We start from the raw sequence: 20,277 nt of genomic DNA, 5'->3' as shown, positions 1-20,277 counted from the left end.
TTCTACACTTATTTACTTTTTTTTTTACACACCTGTTAATTTATGTTTCTTTATATTAATTAGGCTTATCTAATTCGAATGCAAAAGGTAAAGATGCATAGAGCAGAAAAATGATGTACAAAAATTATTTCTCATTTTTTATAGTATTTTATCACATTTTAGTTTATTTAATTTGTTATATCAATTATATGTCAATGCATTTTAGTCAAACAATTTCCAAATTCTCCTAATATTTTTATAGTAGAAAAATGCACAATCATTTTTTTTAAATGTTGATGACAACTTTCAAAGAGACGCGTGTAAATGAAAATTTAAGGAGACTTGCATAAACTCAATGTTAACTCAACAAATAAATGCGAAAGAAATCATAACTTCTTTTTTATCGGATGACATGCTAATCTAATCTAAATTAACGTGAGAAAACTTAAACTTTAATATAGAACATGGAGAATACTGCTATAATCAATTTGGTTAAGCGCCCCAAATCTACATAGAAAAGACAAAATCTTGGGTGGGTATAATCTTAGGAGGGAGAGATTTTTCAATGTACTGGAAATACAACTAGTACACTGAATGTTTTAATACAAGTGTTTGAATGCTTAAAAAAAATTTCAACTACTTGTATTAGCGGACCATATTCCTGACACACTAAAAAAAATTATCGAAGAGAGAGGCTGTATGCAATTATAAGTAATTAATGCTAGTGAGCAAGTATATTAAATAGAGGTTAACGTTGGATCATGATACACAATTACAGCAAAAATATGGACATTTACAGCAAATTCTCAACTTTCATCTATCATCCCTACTTCCCAAAGTTTTCATAATTTGTGTAAAGAATTGGACCCACTTGCCGCGATTTCGTCAAACAGTGATCAAACTTAAACAACCACTCAAGCTTTCCCGGTTTTCCATCTCTCTCTCTCTCTCTCTCTCTCCAGCTGCTGACGTTGGTGTGTGAGAAAGCGTCGCCGCCCACCCAATATAAACCCACTTCCTCACATTTCTTCGTTTCTCACTCATGCCTGCAAACCCAATTCGCCAAAACATCTGTTTCTCTCTCTAGAATCGTCTCAGCCATGGCGGCTTGGATTTGCAGAGCTTCTTACAGTTCCTACGCCGCGCATCTCTTTCTCTCTTTTTTGGTATTGGGTTGGGCTTCTCGGACTTGTTTCGGGCTCGGGACGTACGGGTTCGATATCCACCACCGGTTCTCGGATCCCGTCAAGGCAATTCTGGGTTCCGATGAGCTGCCGGAGAAGGGTAGCGCCGAGTACTACGCCGCTATGGCCCACCGAGACCGATTGATTCGGGGCCGCCATCTCTCCACCACCGACGATCAAACGACGCCGCTTGCTTTCGAATACGGAAACATCACGTATCGGATTAGTGCATTTGGACAGTAAGGACTTTTCTCCTCTCATTTTTACCTTAAAGTTCATATATTTTTGGTGTTGAAATTGATGGGGTTTTTGTAATTGTTGAATTTTTCCTGCGTTCCTGAATTTTTACAGAAAACCCATTAATTTGTTTAAATTTTGCACAAAACCCAGATATTTGTTCCTTTGAATAAAATTATACAGGAAGTGTTTGAGTTTTTTGCTTTTTTTGGGTTGGAATTTCAGTCTGCATTATGCAAATGTATCTGTGGGGACGCCGAGCACATCATACCTTGTGGCATTGGACACGGGCAGCGATTTGCTCTGGTTGCCATGTGATTGCAGCAGCTGCGTCCGCGGCCTCCAACTCTCGAATGGACGTGTATGTGAACTGAATTATTATTTCCTTTGTTTGCCTTTTCTTGGATTTTACAGATTTGTGAATTTGATGCATTTTTTTTACTTCAAAATTGGTTGCTTGGAGTATTTGACTTGGCATACTTCGACCAGTTATGTCGGTTTGTGATAATTTCCATTAGTTGTGAAATTTGTTCTGGAATAAGTACTACAACTCTCGATTCAAGCATATAACTTTATCATCGTCTGTGTTGAGTGAATTGAATACTGTCGTGTGCCTTTAGGGTGATTGTTTCTTGATCATAAGGAATGCAAGTGTATTTGAACTTTAAGGGCCACAAAATAGTTTTGTTTTCTCGAAAAAGCTAAGGTTGCATTGTAAATTTGTAATGTTATTCATCAAAATTTAAATCCTGAGTTGCATCTTGTGGTTTCGAAAACTATCTACTTGGCATAGTTTTAGAAGGACGGACTAAGAGTGCTAGTGCATTTGGTCCCTATGTGGATCAATAGGGAAGATGCTCTTATGGTACTCAGTTTGTTGACAATTAACTCTTGAGCTCTTCTATCAACCAGGTAGTAGAATTTGAGATCTACAGCCCTAATACATCATCAACGAGCAAAAAGATTTCTTGCAACAACACATTTTGTTCACAATCCCAACGCTGTGCTTCAGCAAGTGATGATTGCAATTACAGGATCGAATATCTGTCTAATGAGACCTCATCTACTGGGGTCTTGGTAGAGGATGTTTTGCACCTATCTACCGACGATGCTCAACAAAAAGATGTACCTGCACGGATTGCCTTTGGGTGAGTTATTTTCTTCACTGCTTTACCACTAGAAAAATATAGGGTAGTCAACAAAAATTAGTGAGTATGCTGATTATATTATTCCTAAACATGCCAATTTTAATTGGTTAGCGCGCTTGTGATGTTTGTCTGCTACTCTATTGCAGTTGTGGTAAGGACCAGACTGGTATATTTTTGGACGGTGCGGCTCCCAATGGTCTGTTAGGGCTTGGTATGGATGATGTATCCATTCCTAGCATTTTAGCAGGACAGGGCCTTGCTTTGAATTCTTTTTCCATGTGTTTCGGACTTGACGGAATTGGGAGAATCAGATTTGGTGATGATGGAAGCCAAGGCCAACCAGAAACACCATTCAATCATGATAGCCAGTCATAGTAAGTGCTCCCCCTAAATATCCATATGCTGATGTCAAGTTTACTAGTTTCGCAAGTTAACTCCTTCTGTCTTTAATATCATCCCAGTTGTACTAATCTTTTCTTCTTCGAATGCATTACCAGTCCAACTTACAACATTACTATCGCTCAAATAGCCATCGGAAAAAGTGTTACCGATCTCGAATTCTATGCAATTTTTGACTCTGGTAGCTCATTTACATACCTAAACGATCCAGCTTACACGCAGATTACTGAGAGTGTGAGTCCTTCAGATTTGGTTCTTCATAATATTACCTTTTGTATCTTCTTTATTGTATAGTCTTTGTAACTATTTGTCATTTTTCAGTTCAACTCTGGGCTTAAAAATAGTCGGCATCCAAAGGATTCAGATATTCCTTTTGAATATTGTTATGACATAAGGTAAATTCTATCAGAACACAATACTTTGTATCAGTTTTCTCTTTCTGAGCCTTCAGGCATGACTTAACTTCGTTTTCAGTCCAAATCAATCGGTGAACTTCACATTTAAAGGTGGAAAGCAGTATTCTCTCCTCGATCCACTGGTAACCGTGTCCAATTCGGTAAGTTACCACTTTTAGTATTTCTTATATATCCTGCTCCTACACTGTCATGCTAAACCTTACCATTCCAATCTCCAGGATGAATCCACAGCGTTCTATTGCCTGGGCGTCGTCAAAAGTGGAGATGTTAATATCATTGGACGTGAGTATCTCTTTCTAAATATCTTTCATTATCTTGCAAAAAATTTCATATGCTTGATGTGTATGCAGATCATGTAATAGTTGATTTTAAAATCAGATTCATAAAACCATCGTAACAAATGGTTAAGGTGGTGCCTTAACCATCACCGGCATTCAAATGAATTTGTGCATGTTCAATGTTGCTTACAATGTGGATTTATTCCTGCAGAAAACTTCATGACGGGTTATCGCGTAATTTTTGACCGTGAGAAGATGGTATTGGGTTGGAAGGAATCCAATTGTGAGTCTTAATTCCACCATTTCAAATCAAATTTCGACAAAACATTTTTCTCGTGATTCTTTCAGTGACAATCGCGAGACATTTTTCTTTTCAGGTTACAACGATGAGGAAACCATCACTTTTCCGATCAGCCCATCGAAATCTCCGACTGCCTCCCCCAAGAGCGTCAACCCGGAGGCCACATCAGGGAGTACCAACACATCCAGCATACCGGGATCAAATCATTCACCAAAATTGAAGAACTCTTTCACAAGTGCAATCACCATTCTTCTTTTTGTATTTTTCGCTGTTGTGTGATTATTTCTTGCCATTCTGTAATATATCTAAAACTGAGAGGCATTTTGTTTTGGAGGTAGAATTTACACGGCGATTTTTGGTATATTATTCGTAGTTATAGCAACATGGCTTTGTACGTATGATTTTGGTTATGACTACTGACCACAGACCACAGACCACAGATAATAAACATCTTTTTTTTTTTGTTACAATAATAAATGATTTTTAGTTTTTGGTTTATTCTTTGGAATCAAGACCCATTCTAGATCTTGCAATCCAGAGACGATTGATTGAGAAATTTGGATCACTCATTTTAAATCCAAGCCCTTCATTAGTTCACCCTATTGGTTCCCTCACATAAACCGAGGGTTCAAATCTCTCGCCCTTTCTTGAACAGATCGGAATCGGATTACTTAGTCCGCCAACTCCGAACTGCGAGATCCGGAGTTGAATTGAACTCATTTCTTTGAACTATTCCAGAGATCTCAAGCACTAACTTGTTACTTAAAAATCGCGCTAACCACTCATTTTGATTCACTTCACAATTATCATTTTCAAAAATTCATCTCAAGTGAAAGTCATAACTAAAAGCATTCCGATCGAGCGAATTTTTGTAAACATTCTCTTTCAAGTTTCGATAATACGAAAAACAATCAGTTCAAATCATGAAATATTGTAAAACAAGATCAAAAAGTGGTTCACATCGTATTAAATTACTAACTGATTAGCACCTGATGACAAAAATAAGGGTTACGCCAAAAATAAAACTCGAACATTTTCTCATTTTTACTTTCCCAATGACAAAATTTTCCGACCCGAAAAAAGAATCGACAACAATATAACCAACTGCAGCTTAACTATCAGGGAGTTGACTAAGACGTCGAACGGACTTATCTTAATTCAACAATGCTTTCATTTTTGTTAACCCTTGGTCTTTTTCTGTTTCTTCGCCGGATGAGCCAAGCTTGGGTCCTCCTGCTTATCTTTCTTTTCCTTCTTCCCTTTGGACTGCAAATTTTCTTCGTTCTTTGGCATCTTACTTTGTAAGGGCTGGGCTTTCATCTTGATCGATTTAATTAACGATGATTTCTCCATCTTCGACGGTGAAACATCGGATTTCACTTCCTTTTCTGGCACTTCTCGGTCTGCCTTTGACTGTCTCAGTGCTACCTGCCGAGCATAAGCGGCACTCCTGCAAACACCAAACCACAAATACATATAACTAAAACAGTTGCGGCCGATTAATTAAGTGGCACATATTAGGGCATATATTCGAACCATCTTCTGATAACAAGTAAAAACTCGAGGGAAATACCTTTTGAACTGCGGATCTGTCGGATCCAGAGCAAAGCGAGATGAGGTGAAGAGTGCCGAAAACCGTGGATCTTCAAAATCAGCTGTTGGTATTTTGTCCTCTTCTAGAGCCTCTTTACCCTTCTTTCCCTTGGTCTTTTTACGTTTCAAATTGTAGCCCTTAGGCCCTGCATCTGCTCCGTTGTCATCAGCAAGTAATAGCTCGAGCTCATTTCTGCTTGCTTCAGCTTCCTTATCATCTTGCTGTCGCTTTTTATCTTTTTTACTTTTACCTTGAGATCCTTTTTTAGTTTTTTCGACTGCAGGCTCTTCCATAAAGAAATCATCTGGTCCATCTGCTGCCTCGTGATCACTGTCACTACTCTCATCCTCTGATGAGTCCTTCGATTTATTTTTCCTATTCTTCCTTTTCTCGCGTCTTTTTCTGAGATAGGACTCCCAAACTGTTTCTGATCCCTTATCTTTCTTTTCTAGGATGCGCTTGCTTATATCCTCTAAGCCAGTATTAAAAGTGATCTCCATATCCTGGTCATTGTCTTCACCGTCTCCTTCTGACGCATCTTCATCTCCTTCTCCTCCTTCTCCTTCTCCATTTCCAGACAGGAGTAAAGCACGGTACATATCTCGTTTTTTACTCTTTTTATCAGTCTTGTCCTCTGCAGCATCATCATTCTCCTCCTCATCACTTTCACTCTCATCAGAAGCCAAATACTCCTTCAGTTCCAATTCAGAAAGCTATAAGTAAACCAACGTCAGATTAGCTAGAAGTAAACTGTACAAGAAGAAGTTGGGTTTGTTTTTAACATAAGTTTATAGCAAATAGTTTTCAGTTGCCCTTTCCATCTACCTCATGATTTCTATTGTTTATTCAGATCACGGTGACAGAATGCCCATTCAGTCCTCAATAATGAAAGATATGAATGCATAGTGCTAGATATGAACTCTATTATTAACAAATGATGTAAAATGCAAGTAATGTTTACTTAGATAAAATTCTCCTACCTGATCATCAGTGAATTTCCGTTTCAAGGTCTTGCGTCCAGGCTCATCCTCATCCCAAGAAATATCAATTTTACTATGTTGCAGAGCTTGAGTCTGGAAATCCAAACCCCCGTAGCTTGCAGGTACCTGACAAAAGCCAAAGACTTCACAATCACTCCTCCATTTACGAGAAAATTCATTTTACTTCCTTTTTGTTTCACATTCCATAAAAGAAGCATAAAAATACATGATTTGCTCTCTATAAACGTATAAATGACTGGTTGAAACATATACCTCTGTCGCAACATCACGGGGTGGGTGTTTAAACTCCATCGAGTCAGGGATGAACCTTAAATCAAGTTTATTCGATGATCTTTCAAACTCAACTCCATCACAATTTTTGTAGAGGTAATCCGCTGTGGCAATTGAGTCACATTCAACAACAGCAAAATAATACCTGGAAATAAAGTTATATCCACAATCGATAAATGAAAACATACTTTAGAGACAAAAGATAAAATCATTATCACAAAATAACAACAATTAACCACCTTAGCCTGCTTTTCTCATAAGCCCGCATTTTCTGAGCAATAAGCTCCTCATCATCATCGTCGGCGTCATCATCTTCATCACTTTTCTCATTTTCATCATCAAATAGGCCAACAGGACCACGAAGTTCTTCCTCTTTCATACGCTGGAGTCCAAACTCAGACGGATAGACAGTTACAGACTTCATTTCTCCACCTTTCGGAAGAAATGACCTCAACACTGCATACAAGTCAACAGCCTACACGAAGCACAATGGAACTCTCAGTTACTGATAAATCCCTACAAAAGGAGGAGCTTATAGACAAATTAACAGTCCGAAACTCCAAACGCTATCTCGAACATCTAATACAAAGTATGCAGTCCAAAAATTACACTATTTTACAAGAATAAACTTACTGCTCAAATTTAATCGAAAAATCAAACAATCTCCAGACCCAATGGCACAAAAATAACAAAATTTGTTACCCTTACAATGTGTCACTTAAATAAGTATAAATGAATTCAATCATGAGCTTGAAAATGCATACCTTCACATGCCTCCAATCCAGATTAACAATTGCAAGTCTGTGAGTCTCCTTCTCAATTTCCGGTATATCTTCCGCCTGCTCGTAAATTTAATCAATTAACCAAAACGTAGCAACATTTTCTTCCAAATTACGACTAACTAAGGCTTAAATTATACTCACAAAAACAATTAACAAAAACTACCTCAATTCCAGGTGCGCCGTCCTCCAAAACCACCTCCTCATCTTCATATCCATCATCGGTGTCGGTATCTGTATCCGTCGTCGTCTCCGAGCCACCACTCGCCACGTCATCCTCCGATTCCTCTCCGCCGAGCTCCTCCACCTCCTCACTCTCTTCCTCCTCCTCTTCCTTTTCCTTGTCCTCTTTCGATTTGGCCTTTCCTCCGTCTTCCGTTTTGGACTTTACCTTATCTCCGTCGTCGTCCTTCTCCATCCTGTAGTACTGCCGCAGCGAGTTGCCCTCCTCGAGCTTCTTCGGCTTGCCTCGCTTGTCCAGCGGCGCCGATGACGAGCTGAATCGCTTGTCCGTAAACATCCGGTCGAACCGCGAGTCGATCTCGACCTTCGCCTTGTGCTTGGGAACGTTCTGGAACCTAGGGTCCCAGTGCACGGACGAGAACCGAGGATCGGCGATTATGTTCTCATCGTCGCCCTTGGATTCTTTGAGCTTTTTTTTGTTTTTCTTGTTCTTCCCCATGGTGGCGGCGTAGATGGTTGTTGTTCGGCGGTTGAATGTGGCGCGGGTCACGGCGGGTGTGGGATTTCAGTGGCGGTCTGGTGAAGGGGGCTTAAGCTTTAACGTTACTCCTCCTCCTAGGGTTTAAGTTTAAAAGAAAAAAGGTAAAATAAAAGAAATTTTCAGCAGAATTGTGGTGGACTATGACGAGGCCCACTGGAAATTGAAAGCCCAACTTGAAATTCTACTTAAAAGAATCCAAGTTGAATGATGGTCCTCTTCAAGAATTTGGGCTTTTAGTCTATCTTAACCCAAATTGAGAAGCTAGGTCGTATCATCGCACGTCCTGAGGTGTTTATGTCACGTGATAGTGTTGAGTTTTAAAAATTTCAAATTGAGGCAAGTTAGAGGGTGATATGTACGTGTTGTATGGGTTAGCCTATATCGTTACTATCTAGACGGATGTCAAAAGTCGTTAAGCAATAAAATGTGTTTGGCAAATTGGTCGGAAAAATTTGATCATCCACAAAATAGATACCATATACGTATTTACAATCATTGCATTTAATTCTAGTAGAACGTATTAAGGGCTTTTGAAGCTATGTGTGTGTTTTGTTTATAGAGTCAATGAGTCTGCTTTTTTTTTTCACTCATGAGTAGTGATTCATATTGAAATTTAGACAGCGACAATAACATAAATAAGTTGAAGTTTGATGGAACCTACAACTATTTCTTCATAACCGAAAATCTATGAAGAAATAGTTTCCAACTTTATAAAGAAACATTTGCTGGTGCCACCTGCCACATATGCATCTGAGCTCGAAACTCTACATCACTTAAATTATTATAATAGTTTTAAACCATCCCACTCCTCCCCTTAATAACAATAAATTTATAAAAAAAAATAAAAAATAAAGTTGCCAGTGCCACCAACTTTAACTTATTTATGATACGGCCATCACCGAAACTTCATAAATATAACTAATTTGAATGGTATTATATTATAATCCCATCTCGTTTGGCTGAAGCTGTTGGGATTTCAAATTGACCATTCCAAGTACCAAACTTATAATCCAGTCAAATCTAACCCAGTGCAATCAAAGCTAATTTATCCATTATTTTTTTAATTTCCCTCTTGCTAAAATTAGGTTCAATTATTTTTTGAATTTCCCATTTGCTAAAATTAGGTTAGGTAAGCGGTCCAATACGTCACGTAAATTATCCAGAATTATTTCAGAATAATTAGAAAGAATTGAGAGACAAGGTTGTTGGGATGGACTGAAGTTATTTTATTATGTCTCAAACATAACTAATAAAGCTGTAGACGTTGATTTCAAGCTAATTGACTCCCTCAGAATTAACAACTTTTGATGTCTCAACCCTAACCACTTCATAGTTGACACATCTTTTTTTTTTTTATTAAATCAACACAATGATTGGATTTTAGTTTGTTTCGCGTAACCCGGGTTTTCTTAAACTAAAAACAAACCCAAAGTATGTACTAGATGATTCTGAATCAACCCAAAAACTCGAAATACGTGGTAGAACGAAGTTATGAGGTGGAGATGAAAACTAATGAGTTGAGTAGCAGGGAAGAACTGTGTTGATGGAGCATGATGATGCATGCATAAGCTTTAAAAGAAATGAAATAAATAAAATTAGAACCACCGTGGGATCGTCCAGTGGTTGAGGACAACTTTCAAGCTCGTATTTCACACGATACATCCTGTGTTTGATTTTTGGCACTAGTGAATCAAATGATGATGACCAGAGAGACTAAAATGTCTATGTGAGTCTCTCAGTCTAAAAACAAACCACTAGCTGGTCTCTTTTTTAAAAGAAAAAAATTTAAAATAAAATTAGGAGTACCTACCATACCCTGCAGAAGGGTTTTATTTGGTTATTAAATTGGAGAATATTTTTTGTAATTGTTGGATTGCGGAATCTTCTCTTTCTATTTGGTCTTGAGAATCTTTTGGTTTTTGTTTTTTATGTATTAAACCATCATAATTAACTCCTTGAATTAAAAGTAAATAATCATGCGCCATGCTTGATCATTAACACCTTGAAAATCAATAAAAATTATCGAGTTCACTTTATAGGATGATGGAAATTTGATTAGTAAAAACAAACAATCATGTTTTACGGTATTCTTTGATCAATGGGAGACATAGATTCAAACGTGGGATGTTTTTGAACATTTAAACAGAGGTTTAAATGTGCAAAAGAAAAAATTGATATCTTATGGTCCCCATTAACCCATTTACTGGTTCACCTCACACAAACTAAGAGTCTTGATCTTTCTCTCTCTCTCTCTCTTGAACGGTCCAAATTACTTTGTTCGTCAACTCTGAACTACGAGATCCGGAGAAGATGTGAATTCCAAAAGAAAGATGTGATGGCAATTGTCTTGTAGTAAGGTGCCTTTGCCTTCATAATTACTTCTCAACATCCTTTCTTAACTAATTCATTCCTTAGGGCCACCATCATATTAGTAACAGCCTCTGCCTCTCTCCCTCACCCCCCCCCCTCTCTCTCTCTCTCTCTCTCTCCCTCTCCCTCTCTATAAGTACAACACTAATCCATTTTCATTTCCCACACTTAAACAAAGTTAAGAGAGTTGAGCAAGAGAGTTCTAAACCTCAAAAAATGGCTTTCAATCTAGCATTCTTGAGCTCAATCTTCATCATCCTTTCGGTATTTTCTGCAGTGACTAACGCGCTAAGCTCGAATTACTACGACAAGAGCTGTCCCAATGTCGATCAAATCGTTTCTAATGCCGTCAAGAAGGCGACATCCAACGACAGAACTGTCCCGGCTGCTCTACTCCGGATGCACTTCCACGACTGCTTCATTAGGGTACATACATATTTTTCGGTACAACTTGTTTTTGACAGTTGAAACACATTGGTTGGTTAATTAAGTTAACCCAAAGTGTTTGTTTTGTTTGCAGGGCTGTGATGCATCTGTGCTGTTGAACTCCAAAGGAGGCAACAAAGCTGAGAAAGATGGGCCACCAAATATTTCTCTGCATTCGTTTTATGTCATTGACGATGCAAAGAAACAAGTGGAGGCTTCCTGCCCTGGTGTCGTTTCATGTGCTGATATCTTGGCTTTGGCAGCAAGGGATGCTGTTGTGCAAGTAAGCTTTTCGAAACAGAATCGCTTGTAAGCGTTTAATAAAAATGGAACTACCGGACACACTAGCCGTATATAAACTACGGTTTAGTGCTCCTCCAGTTGTATTTTTTATCGGAAGTTTAAAACCGGTTTCTGTTTGTTCATATTTCCCGAAAGTAAAACAATAAAGGTGTAAAATTTTATACCACTTACTGAATGTGTTATCAATGTTACAGTCCGGAGGTCCGAACTGGGCTGTGCCGAAAGGAAGAAAGGATGGAAGAACATCGAAGGCTAGCGAGACCGTGCAGCTGCCGGCTCCAACCTTCAACATATCTCAACTGCAGCAGAGCTTCTCGCAGAGAGGTCTGTCCTTGAACGACCTGGTGGCTCTTTCAGGTAAAACAACCAAAATTTCAATTGTTATTTCGTATCTGTAATTTATCGAAGAAGAAACAAAAGAGAGTAACTTCCGATGCATCTGCAGGAGGGCACACTCTAGGGTTCTCCCACTGCTCATCGTTCCAAAACAGAATCCACAGCTTCAACGCCACACACGACGTTGATCCAACACTGAACCCGTCCTTTGCTGCAAAGTTGAAGAATACGTGTCCCATCAAGAACAGGCCAAAGAATGCCGGTGCCACCATGGATCCTTCTACAACAACCTTTGATAATACATACTTCAAGTTGATCCTCCAAGGGAAGAGCTTGTTTTCTTCGGATCAAGCTCTGCTCAGTTTTCCGAAGACTAAAGGTTTGGTTACTAAGTTTGCCTCCTCAAAACAAGCGTTCTTAGATGCTTTCGTGAATTCTATGATAAAGATGAGCAGCATTAATGGTGGGCAAGAGATCAGGAAGGACTGCAGGGTAGTAAATTAATCAAGGGCCAGCAAGCTAAATTGCAGTCGATCCTAAAAACATGAGAACCGGGAAATCAATTAAATAGGTGGTTCTCTATCATTTCCTTTCGTGTTTTGAGAGATTTGAGATAGAAATTGTTTGTGTGTGCTGTGTTTCATAATGTTTGAAAGGATCTTGTTACAACAAAATCCTACAATAAATTGTAACAAAAATCCTACTACAAATATGAAGTATTCAGTTGAAGGGCAACGACGTTTTCTTGTTTGAAACTTAAGGTAAACTCCCAACAATGCATGAAACCGGTGCATATCAACCCTTTTCAGTAACGAATATGAACAGACGATGCTCATTACAGTATGCTTGTATAGGTCAAGCGGATTAATCAACTTACAATGCAAGCTAGAGTTGCAGAATTACCACAAACTCCCAAAATGCTAATGCAATTCCGTTGTATCAGCCCATTCACTATCCACAACGATCTCTGCCAGTTGAAGGTTGCCACTTAGCCCGGATGCCTTGTACGATGGCATAAACGAAAAGGCGTCAAGAAGCTTCGCGCACTTCAATCCCCATTTGACCATCAAGAATTCAATAAGACGATGCCCGCTGCATATTACAAGAAGTGCTTTCAAAGACATAAAAGTGAAAAAGAGGACCATTTACAACGCTATCTGCATACTCTAAGCACACATGTTACAAAGTTAAAACAGCATTAGAAGCACATGCAGGTTAAATACCTTCGATTATGGTATGTTGTTATGAAGACTGACCCCGGAGAATTTTGGAGCAGAAATGTCACGGTGGCAAAGAGGTCATCAAAGGCTTACCGAGGAGAATAAAATCCGGTTTTAGCTTAAGTTCAGTAACAGAGAGTTGAGGAAAAAAACCGATCGCAAAACACAAAAACCAAAGTCGATAAAAATCCTACCACTAGCATCATACAATACATCAGCGCCGAGAATGAATTTCGGGTTTAAGCTGAATGTTGATGCATCCCAAGCTCCCCACGTCAATCCCATTACCTGAAAATTACAAGTGAGATAAAATTAACATCATCTAATTAGGTTATGCGCAAATAAGAATCCGCAATTAGCCCGTTGATGGCGATTACATTGCCCTCGAGTTTATTAAGGTCAAGCAATCTTCTCATGTTGTTCAGCACCTGCAGATTCAAAACAACAACTCCGTTAACCGCTAACTATAGCCGTTAAAAACCGAGACATTTCTTGGAGATCAAATAACAAAGTCGGGTCTAATTAACTAAATTAGTACAGAAAACGAAGATTCTTTATCAATTTGAAGGTTCAATCGAGATAAATACAGGCAGTTCATATCAATAATCATACTTCGGAAGTAAAAAATTAACGGTAAACAGAAATTAACACAGGAGTTTTAAGCGCAAATGGAAACACTACGCACCATAAAGTTTTCCAAGTGCCGATTTTCTGGCAAAAATGGGATGTTAAACTCATTAAAAACCGAAAATTTCCACTAACCGTTCGTTCAAAGCTATTTGATCTAGTTTTTGGTCAATTTAACACACTTTCGAGCGTAATCCTTCTCAACCATCGTAAAAAGTACACCGAGCTTTTAAGCAAATTAAAAATTAGACACTTATTAGCAAACAATCAAAATTTAAAAGCCAATGCGATTGGAATTTGAATACCTCCAATCTACTCGAATCATCAGCGAGTGTGACGTCAGCACCAACTTCGGCGGCAACCAAACCGGGCAAGGAAGTTCCAGCGCCAAGCTGCAAACTAACCCAGAAATGATTGATTAATTAATTACTAAAACAAGAATAAGATTAAACCTGGACAAGGATTAACACCGACGTTACTACCTCGACTACGCCCGCGCCGGAGAAGCGCAATCTCTGTTGCCAAAAATACTCCGCCAGTACCAAGCTGCAGGGCCACACGAACAACCCGTACTCTTCCTTCACGTTCTCGATGATGGAGATGGAGAAGGCCGGCTCGTCCGAGTTGTCCCCGAAACGGTGACGCGACACCGTCGTCATATCGGCCGTTTCGGCCGAGTCATTTCCTTCCGTAACTCGCTGCTGCAACGAAGTGGGCCTACTAAATCCCTACAGGCCCAACAGAAAAGGCCCAATTAAATTTATCCAGAACAACCGAAAACCAAAACCAATTTTTAAAGTCGATTTTTGATAGAGCTATCTCGAAGCAAGCAGCCCCAGAACATTCTCCGTCTTCTTCTTCCTCACTCTTTTGCTCCACTGAGTGAACTCGCCTAACTCGCTAACTCAGAGCTCGCCCAGCCCTCCCATGGCATTTGCTCACTACCCAACATCCATTCGCCTCCAAGCCTCAAAGCACCCAAAGACTTCGATTCTGAAACCACCACCTCCTTCTCCTTCCTTTTCCTCTCTTACTCTTCCCCTCAAACCTCGCAACCTCTCCTTATTTTCAAGGCCCCGAATTCCGGGGCATAAAGGTAATTACACTTCTCCACCGTCGGCGCAGGCGGAGCCGCAGGGGCCTCGGGCGAGTTCAGCTGCGGACGCCTTCACTAACTTCAAGCATCTGCTGCTGCCCATCACCGACGGGAACCCATATCTCTCCGAGGGCACAAGACAGGTAATTTTCGCATTCGATTTTTACCCGGGTAAATTTCGTGACTGCCACTGTGTGAGGATCCAGGTAAAAAGTTTGATTTTTTATTTTTGCAGGCTATAGCTACGGTTGCTGCGTTGGCGAAGAAGTATGGGTCTGACATTACGGTTGTGGGTACGTTTACTGATGAAATTTTACGGTGTCGAAACCAAGCGTTATAGATAGAGCATTTTTTTTTACTGTACAGACCCTTTTGGAATTGATTCAGAAATGTAGTGTAGGAATATAGAACTTTGTGTTGTTTTGCAGTGATCGATGATCAGCAGAAGGAGTCGTTGCCGGAACACGAAACCCAGCTTTCGACTATCCGTTGGCATCTCTCCGAAGGTTTGTGTACTGTCTTGTGTGGAATTGGGAAGGTTTAACTTTGAATATTTGTCGTACATGAGGAGTATATGAGGAAAGGGAATCTTAATTGTCAGGGATGATTGATTGGTAGAGAACAAAAACATAGATACTATATGATTGTGTAGATATCGTTATGTCGATTGAGTTTTCATTGGTGAATTGCAATAAGATGGATTTTTTTCACAAGTTGATGTGATTATGCTTCTGATGGAATCAAAACAAGCACAGGGCAGAATGACAATGAAAAGGAGTCATATTTCATTACGGAAAAACAAAAAAAGAGGTGCTTTTCTAGTTGATAATTCTTTGGCATTACTGAAACCGCATTTTATTCGACCTTGAGTACCAGAGTCGTTCTAAAATGACTTGAGTCGCTCACCGTAGAATCTATATTTAGTGATGAGTTGAGGATCGTGATACTGAATGTGAAGTTGTTTCGAAAGTGGCCAAAAGTTAGTAAATTATGATAAAATTTGATGGTTGAAGGGGGTTCAAGTACTAGGAAAGGGTTGAAGCATCAATGGTTGGTTAAATTTGGTTATTTTTGTCAAAAAAGCTTGAAAGTGGAAGATGAGGATCTGGGAAAGTGGGCATTGTAGATGGCTCCAACATGCATTATTATGTTGTAAGAATATTGTATCGGTTTGCTGACCAAGTTTACTACTTAACAGAATAGGGTGTGTGAGATTATGTATAGTTACATATTTACACTTGTATGACAATTTTGGTTGTTTATTTACTTACTAATTTTCTGTAAGCACATAACAACATATTTGGCACTAACATTATTTTTAACCGTTATAATTACTGATAGGTGGGTTCCAAGAATACAAGCTGTTAGAGCGACTCGGGGAAGGGAATAAGCCAACAGCCATCATCGGCGAGGTTGCTGATGACCTGAATTTGGATTTAGTTGTTATAAGCATGGAAGCTATTCACTCCAAGCATATTGATGCAAACCTGCTTGCTGAGTTCATTCCTTGCCCTGTCATCCTTTTGCCGTTATAATTTGCCATTTCAACTGTAAAGTAATCACTTCAAACTCAAGCTCCTTTCTAGTTTACAATGCCAGTTTCTTGTGACCGGATTCTATGACCTTTTATTTTTGTTTTCCAAGAAAAATCAATACAGAATTGAATTTTTTGCTCTTAGGAATCGCGGATCATTGTTATTTGTCTTGTTTAGGTATGCTTATTTTTATTCACCTTACAATACAAATATAGAAGACAGTAGCTATATTTGTATTCACCTTACCATACAAGTACAGAAGACAGTAGCTAAGGTATTTGTGTTTTTTTTCGAATTAGATTAGCTTGAAATTACAGGATCTGTCCTTGTTGCGAACAAGTGCTTTTCGAGTCCTAAGAATGTAACAAAATAGGCCAAGCGGAGTGCTTTTGACTTGCTTCACCTAAATTTGTCCTTGATATTTGAGGATTTGATTTGAATTTGTCTAGTCTACTTGAAATGACCCTAAGAAAAACGATAGGAACTCCCAAGGGATACACATCTCTTTGTCTCTCCCTTCGCATGATTAGTGATATGCGATGAGAGAGGTTTACACATCATGTGATGGGTAAGTTTTCTCGATAAGAACAGCCACTTCCCCACAGGTAATAGTGAGAGTAATAGGTGGGTAAATACGCAAAGGGAGAAGCCGGCAGGACAACATACATCATGCTACTCTGTTTAGGTGGCGGGGTTGCTGCGGAAAAATCCCAAGCCTTTAGTAGCTGATGCCCTTAGAACATACTGGTGATAGGCACCTGCTAGCAGAGCTCCAATAAATGGTCCAACCCAAAATATCCATTGCTTGACACCATTAAAGTTTAGAGGTCATAAAACACACACACACAGTGGTGCTTGACGGACTTGCCTGCACTGAGTGGGTGGCTCCTAGCCGCTGATGCATATGTGGCCACCCACCCGCGTGCTCTACGACGAATATTAATAAATGTGCACTTATATACATTTCAACTGGGTTTAGTCGAGGCTAAGGTAACCATACCTGGTCATCCCAGACTTTGTCATTGTTGTAGATTACAGCAGCAGCAAAGCTCCGTGCAGGGTTGATGCCGGTGCCGGTAATGGGGATGGTGGCCAAGTGCACCATAAATACCGCAAACCCTATTGGTAAGAGCGCCAACACCTAAAAACCAAACCAACCATCAAGGCTCAAAACTCAATAATTTTGTTAGGGCATAAATTTTTAACGTATATCTTTTAGCTTTCTACACTCCGTCTGAGCGTTGAAAAAATGTATAAAATATTTTGTTTGCAGTGCAAGTGACTAAAAGAACGGCTCGCTATCCTTTTAACCGTAGTACCACACAACGCCATTGATAAGGTGCATTCCTGTTTGGAAAATACAAGGGTCACTCACGCCCGCATATCTTTTGACTATGAATGCATATGAAACTGTTATGGCACTTACATGCATCTATGATCGAAAATCACTTATCATGGCGGGCAATTGATCATAAAAATAAACATTACACGTGAGAATCCCAATGGCATTAACTTTATGGTGAAGCAAATTGAAGTCATTGCTCACAGGCACGTGGGAGCCGCGTGCGCAGATCTTGGGGTCGGTGGCTGAGAAGACGGTGTAAAGTGTAAACCAGCAGAAAAGTACCAACGATCTCAGCTCCCAAAGCAGTGCCTTTGGAGTAATCATGTGCCCCTGAGTTGGCGCCACCGCCATGCGTGTAGTAGAAATGCTTCATCAAAGTTTTCACTAACCCGACGCCGCAAATGCCTCCCAAGCATTGCGCAACCGTGTACGCCGCCGCCCGAGCCAACGACACTTTCCTCGCTACCAGCAGCCCAAAAGTCACGGCCGGATTGACGTGCCCACCTGAGCAAGATATGTTAAAAAGTGTGTAAACGTTAATTTATTGTAATTTTTCTATATGACTGTCATGTTATTCGTGTAATTTTACAACATGATATATTAAATATGTCGTTCTCTTATTGTAACATGTGAATTAGTAACTCTATATAGTGCTATGGCCATCACATAAAAAGTAACCCCTTCATATCGCATCACTCGTTAAAAACGTGAACTCACTTTTATACATTTTGTTTTATGCAACTGATCTTGAGAGAGAGAAGAATCGAACTCGAGACCTCGACTGCAAGGGTGAATGCTCATGACAAACTAAGCTATAAACTCATTGCTACTGATTTAATCATTTACTTATCATTATTCTGCCAGCTTGGTAACATAATAAGTCGAATAAGAAAGTATGTTTTTACAAATGACTTGTAGTTCAAGTAGATAAAAGTATGTGTATTTGCATTCGAGAATCAATTCCATACCCCTAAGAATATGTGTATTTATAATGGACTCTGATATTTTTTATTTTACCAGAGATTCCGGCTGTGCAGTAAACCAGGACGAAGATCATGCCGCGGAAGGCCGACGCCGTCGCACTGGTTTGCTTGCTTCTTGTGACCGATGACGGTGGCAACTGTGACGTAGAGGAAGAGAAGCGTGGCAACAAACTCTGCTATCACAGCTCTGAAGAACGGCCAGCTTTTGAGCTCTTCCATGTCCAAGAGAGGAACCAGTGGTGGCTCTACGTAGTCCTTAGACATTTCTTCTTCTCCTCTCTCTTGCTCTCTGGTTTCTAACTTTCTATTTCCTCGGGGTTAAAGATGGAGATTTTATAAGGATTATAAATAAAGGTTGAAGTGGATTTAAATCCTTGGCATAACGTGTGTAGTACATTGTTGATCAGAAAGTATGGTATTTTATATCATGAGACCATGTGACATTTTCATTGAGAGTTTGTTGTCTAATCGATTTTTTTTTTTTTTTTTTTTTTTTTTTTTTTGGCGTAGCATGTTATTCATTTATGTATTATAAATTATCCAAATGAAGAACTCAGATATTACGATTGCTAGGATTCTTTTCAATATCCGAGAGTTAGCTATAGAAGTGGAGGCCATCAAGCATGCTCTTATGCCTCGAGCTTGCAATAGGGTGGCTCACTCGTTGACTTCGTTTGTAAAAATGAGGGACCATTATAGATGGGGTTTCTCTTTTCCGAATTTCTGTTGAATATTTTTGCTGAGTAATTCAATAAAAATTTATCTATTGACAAAGAATATTATTAAATAATAAAAACATAGTATTAATGAGTAAGCACACATCGTAATATTAATCAAGTGATAACATGACATGTGTAGATGTTACAGTCACATCAAACTAATAATAATAATAAGTCTCAAAAGGAAAAAAAAATAACAATAAGTCACCATCTCGGGTATTGTAAGTAACTGATAACATATCCTTCTCATGAAAACTAATGAAAATGACTTGAAAACTTTGAGTTTTAACAAAGATGTAATGTAAGTGAATAGTATCATGATTGACTTTTTAGAGTAAAAATGTAATTTTTCGTTAAAGTGAACAATACCGAAATCTTTTTGTTAAAGTTCCCTTTCTTCTCTTCCCTCTTGCTCTCTGGCTTCTAACTTTCTATTTCCTTGGAGAAAGAAGGAGACTTTTAGGGATTATAAGCAAAGGTTGAAGTGGATTTAATTACATGGCATAACGTGTATAATACATTCTTCATCACAAAGTATGGTATTGTATACCATGAGACCATGTGACATTTTCATTGAGAGTTTGTTCTCTAATCGAAAGTGTTTTTTTGCGTAGAGTGTTATTTACTTACGTATTATAAAAAACATGAACGAAAGACCTAGATATTACAATTGCTAGCATTCTTTTTGATACCCGAGAGTTAGCTGTCCAAGTGGAGTCCATTGAGTATGCTTTTATGCCTCGAGGCTGCAATAGGGTGGCTTACTCGATGACTTCGTTTGTAAACAAATTGGGATGCAAACATTGATGGGGCTTCTCTTTTCCAAATTTTTGTTGAATATTTTTTATGAGGATGTAAACATTGATATTCGTCTTTTATTCAATAAAAATTTATCTATTGACAAAAGGAATATTATAAATAATAAAAGCATAGCATTAATGAGCAAGCATACATCGTAATATTAATAAACTGATAACATGACACGTGGAGATATTACGGTCACATCA

At 39.0% G+C, this 20,277-nt stretch overlaps 5 protein-coding genes and 1 long non-coding RNA gene across 7 annotated transcripts; 4 read left to right on the top strand and 2 right to left on the bottom strand.

Moving 5' to 3' along the window:
- The first annotated feature begins 1,005 nt into the window (after window positions 1-1,005).
- On the top strand, window positions 1,006-4,440 carry LOC103936704 (aspartyl protease family protein 1). The gene is made up of 10 exons (XM_009346557.3): window positions 1,006-1,402; window positions 1,626-1,761; window positions 2,313-2,548; window positions 2,695-2,922; window positions 3,046-3,181; window positions 3,269-3,342; window positions 3,422-3,503; window positions 3,582-3,645; window positions 3,853-3,924; window positions 4,019-4,440. The coding sequence occupies exons 1-10, from the start codon at window positions 1,080-1,082 to the stop codon at window positions 4,219-4,221; spliced, it is 1,554 nt and encodes a 517-aa protein (XP_009344832.2). The 5' UTR covers window positions 1,006-1,079; the 3' UTR covers window positions 4,222-4,440.
- Window positions 4,441-4,883: 443 nt separating this feature from the next.
- LOC103936714 (pre-rRNA-processing protein esf1) lies at window positions 4,884-8,386 on the bottom strand. 2 transcript variants are annotated; one of them, XM_048575599.1, is made up of 7 exons: window positions 7,753-8,386; window positions 7,572-7,646; window positions 7,047-7,282; window positions 6,790-6,952; window positions 6,517-6,642; window positions 5,516-6,228; window positions 4,884-5,392 (listed from the first exon to the last, which is right to left on the bottom strand). In XM_048575599.1, exons 1-7 carry the CDS (start codon window positions 8,266-8,268, stop codon window positions 5,122-5,124), a joined length of 2,100 nt encoding a protein of 699 aa, XP_048431556.1. In that variant the 5' UTR covers window positions 8,269-8,386; the 3' UTR covers window positions 4,884-5,121. The 2 variants fall into 2 exon arrangements, with proteins under 2 accessions (XP_048431556.1, XP_048431555.1); XM_048575598.1 differs by having other exon boundaries at window positions 5,516-6,249; window positions 7,753-8,385.
- A 2,438-nt stretch (window positions 8,387-10,824) lies between these two features.
- On the top strand, window positions 10,825-12,480 carry LOC125473181 (peroxidase 64). The gene is made up of 4 exons (XM_048575641.1): window positions 10,825-11,106; window positions 11,201-11,389; window positions 11,604-11,766; window positions 11,855-12,480. The coding sequence occupies exons 1-4, from the start codon at window positions 10,897-10,899 to the stop codon at window positions 12,247-12,249; spliced, it is 957 nt and encodes a 318-aa protein (XP_048431598.1). The 5' UTR covers window positions 10,825-10,896; the 3' UTR covers window positions 12,250-12,480.
- On the bottom strand, window positions 12,409-14,388 carry LOC125473182 (histone-arginine methyltransferase METTL23-like). The gene is made up of 6 exons (XM_048575642.1): window positions 14,075-14,388; window positions 13,898-13,984; window positions 13,343-13,393; window positions 13,160-13,253; window positions 12,969-13,053; window positions 12,409-12,837 (listed from the first exon to the last, which is right to left on the bottom strand). The coding sequence occupies exons 1-6, from the start codon at window positions 14,249-14,251 to the stop codon at window positions 12,666-12,668; spliced, it is 666 nt and encodes a 221-aa protein (XP_048431599.1). The 5' UTR covers window positions 14,252-14,388; the 3' UTR covers window positions 12,409-12,665.
- An 8-nt stretch (window positions 14,389-14,396) lies between these two features.
- On the top strand, window positions 14,397-16,366 carry LOC103953446. The gene is made up of 4 exons (XM_048575643.1): window positions 14,397-14,831; window positions 14,924-14,981; window positions 15,117-15,194; window positions 16,030-16,366. Exons 1-4 carry the CDS (start codon window positions 14,520-14,522, stop codon window positions 16,221-16,223), a joined length of 642 nt encoding a protein of 213 aa, XP_048431600.1. The 5' UTR covers window positions 14,397-14,519; the 3' UTR covers window positions 16,224-16,366.
- Window positions 16,367-17,208: 842 nt separating this feature from the next.
- Window positions 17,209-19,342, top strand: LOC125473183. The gene is made up of 3 exons (XR_007255058.1): window positions 17,209-17,348; window positions 17,497-18,093; window positions 18,589-19,342. It is a non-coding gene; the product is annotated as an uncharacterized LOC125473183 (long non-coding RNA).
- The last annotated feature ends 935 nt before the right edge of the window (window positions 19,343-20,277 follow it).

Source organism: the organism of the source record quoted next, unplaced genomic scaffold, assembly GCF_019419815.1.
Source record: "Pyrus x bretschneideri cultivar Hongxiangsu unplaced genomic scaffold, Pyrus_bretschneideri_v1 Contig8, whole genome shotgun sequence".
NCBI classification, from domain to species: Eukaryota; Viridiplantae; Streptophyta; class Magnoliopsida; order Rosales; family Rosaceae; genus Pyrus; species Pyrus x bretschneideri.
This window is presented reverse-complemented; position numbering and strand designations above follow the sequence as displayed.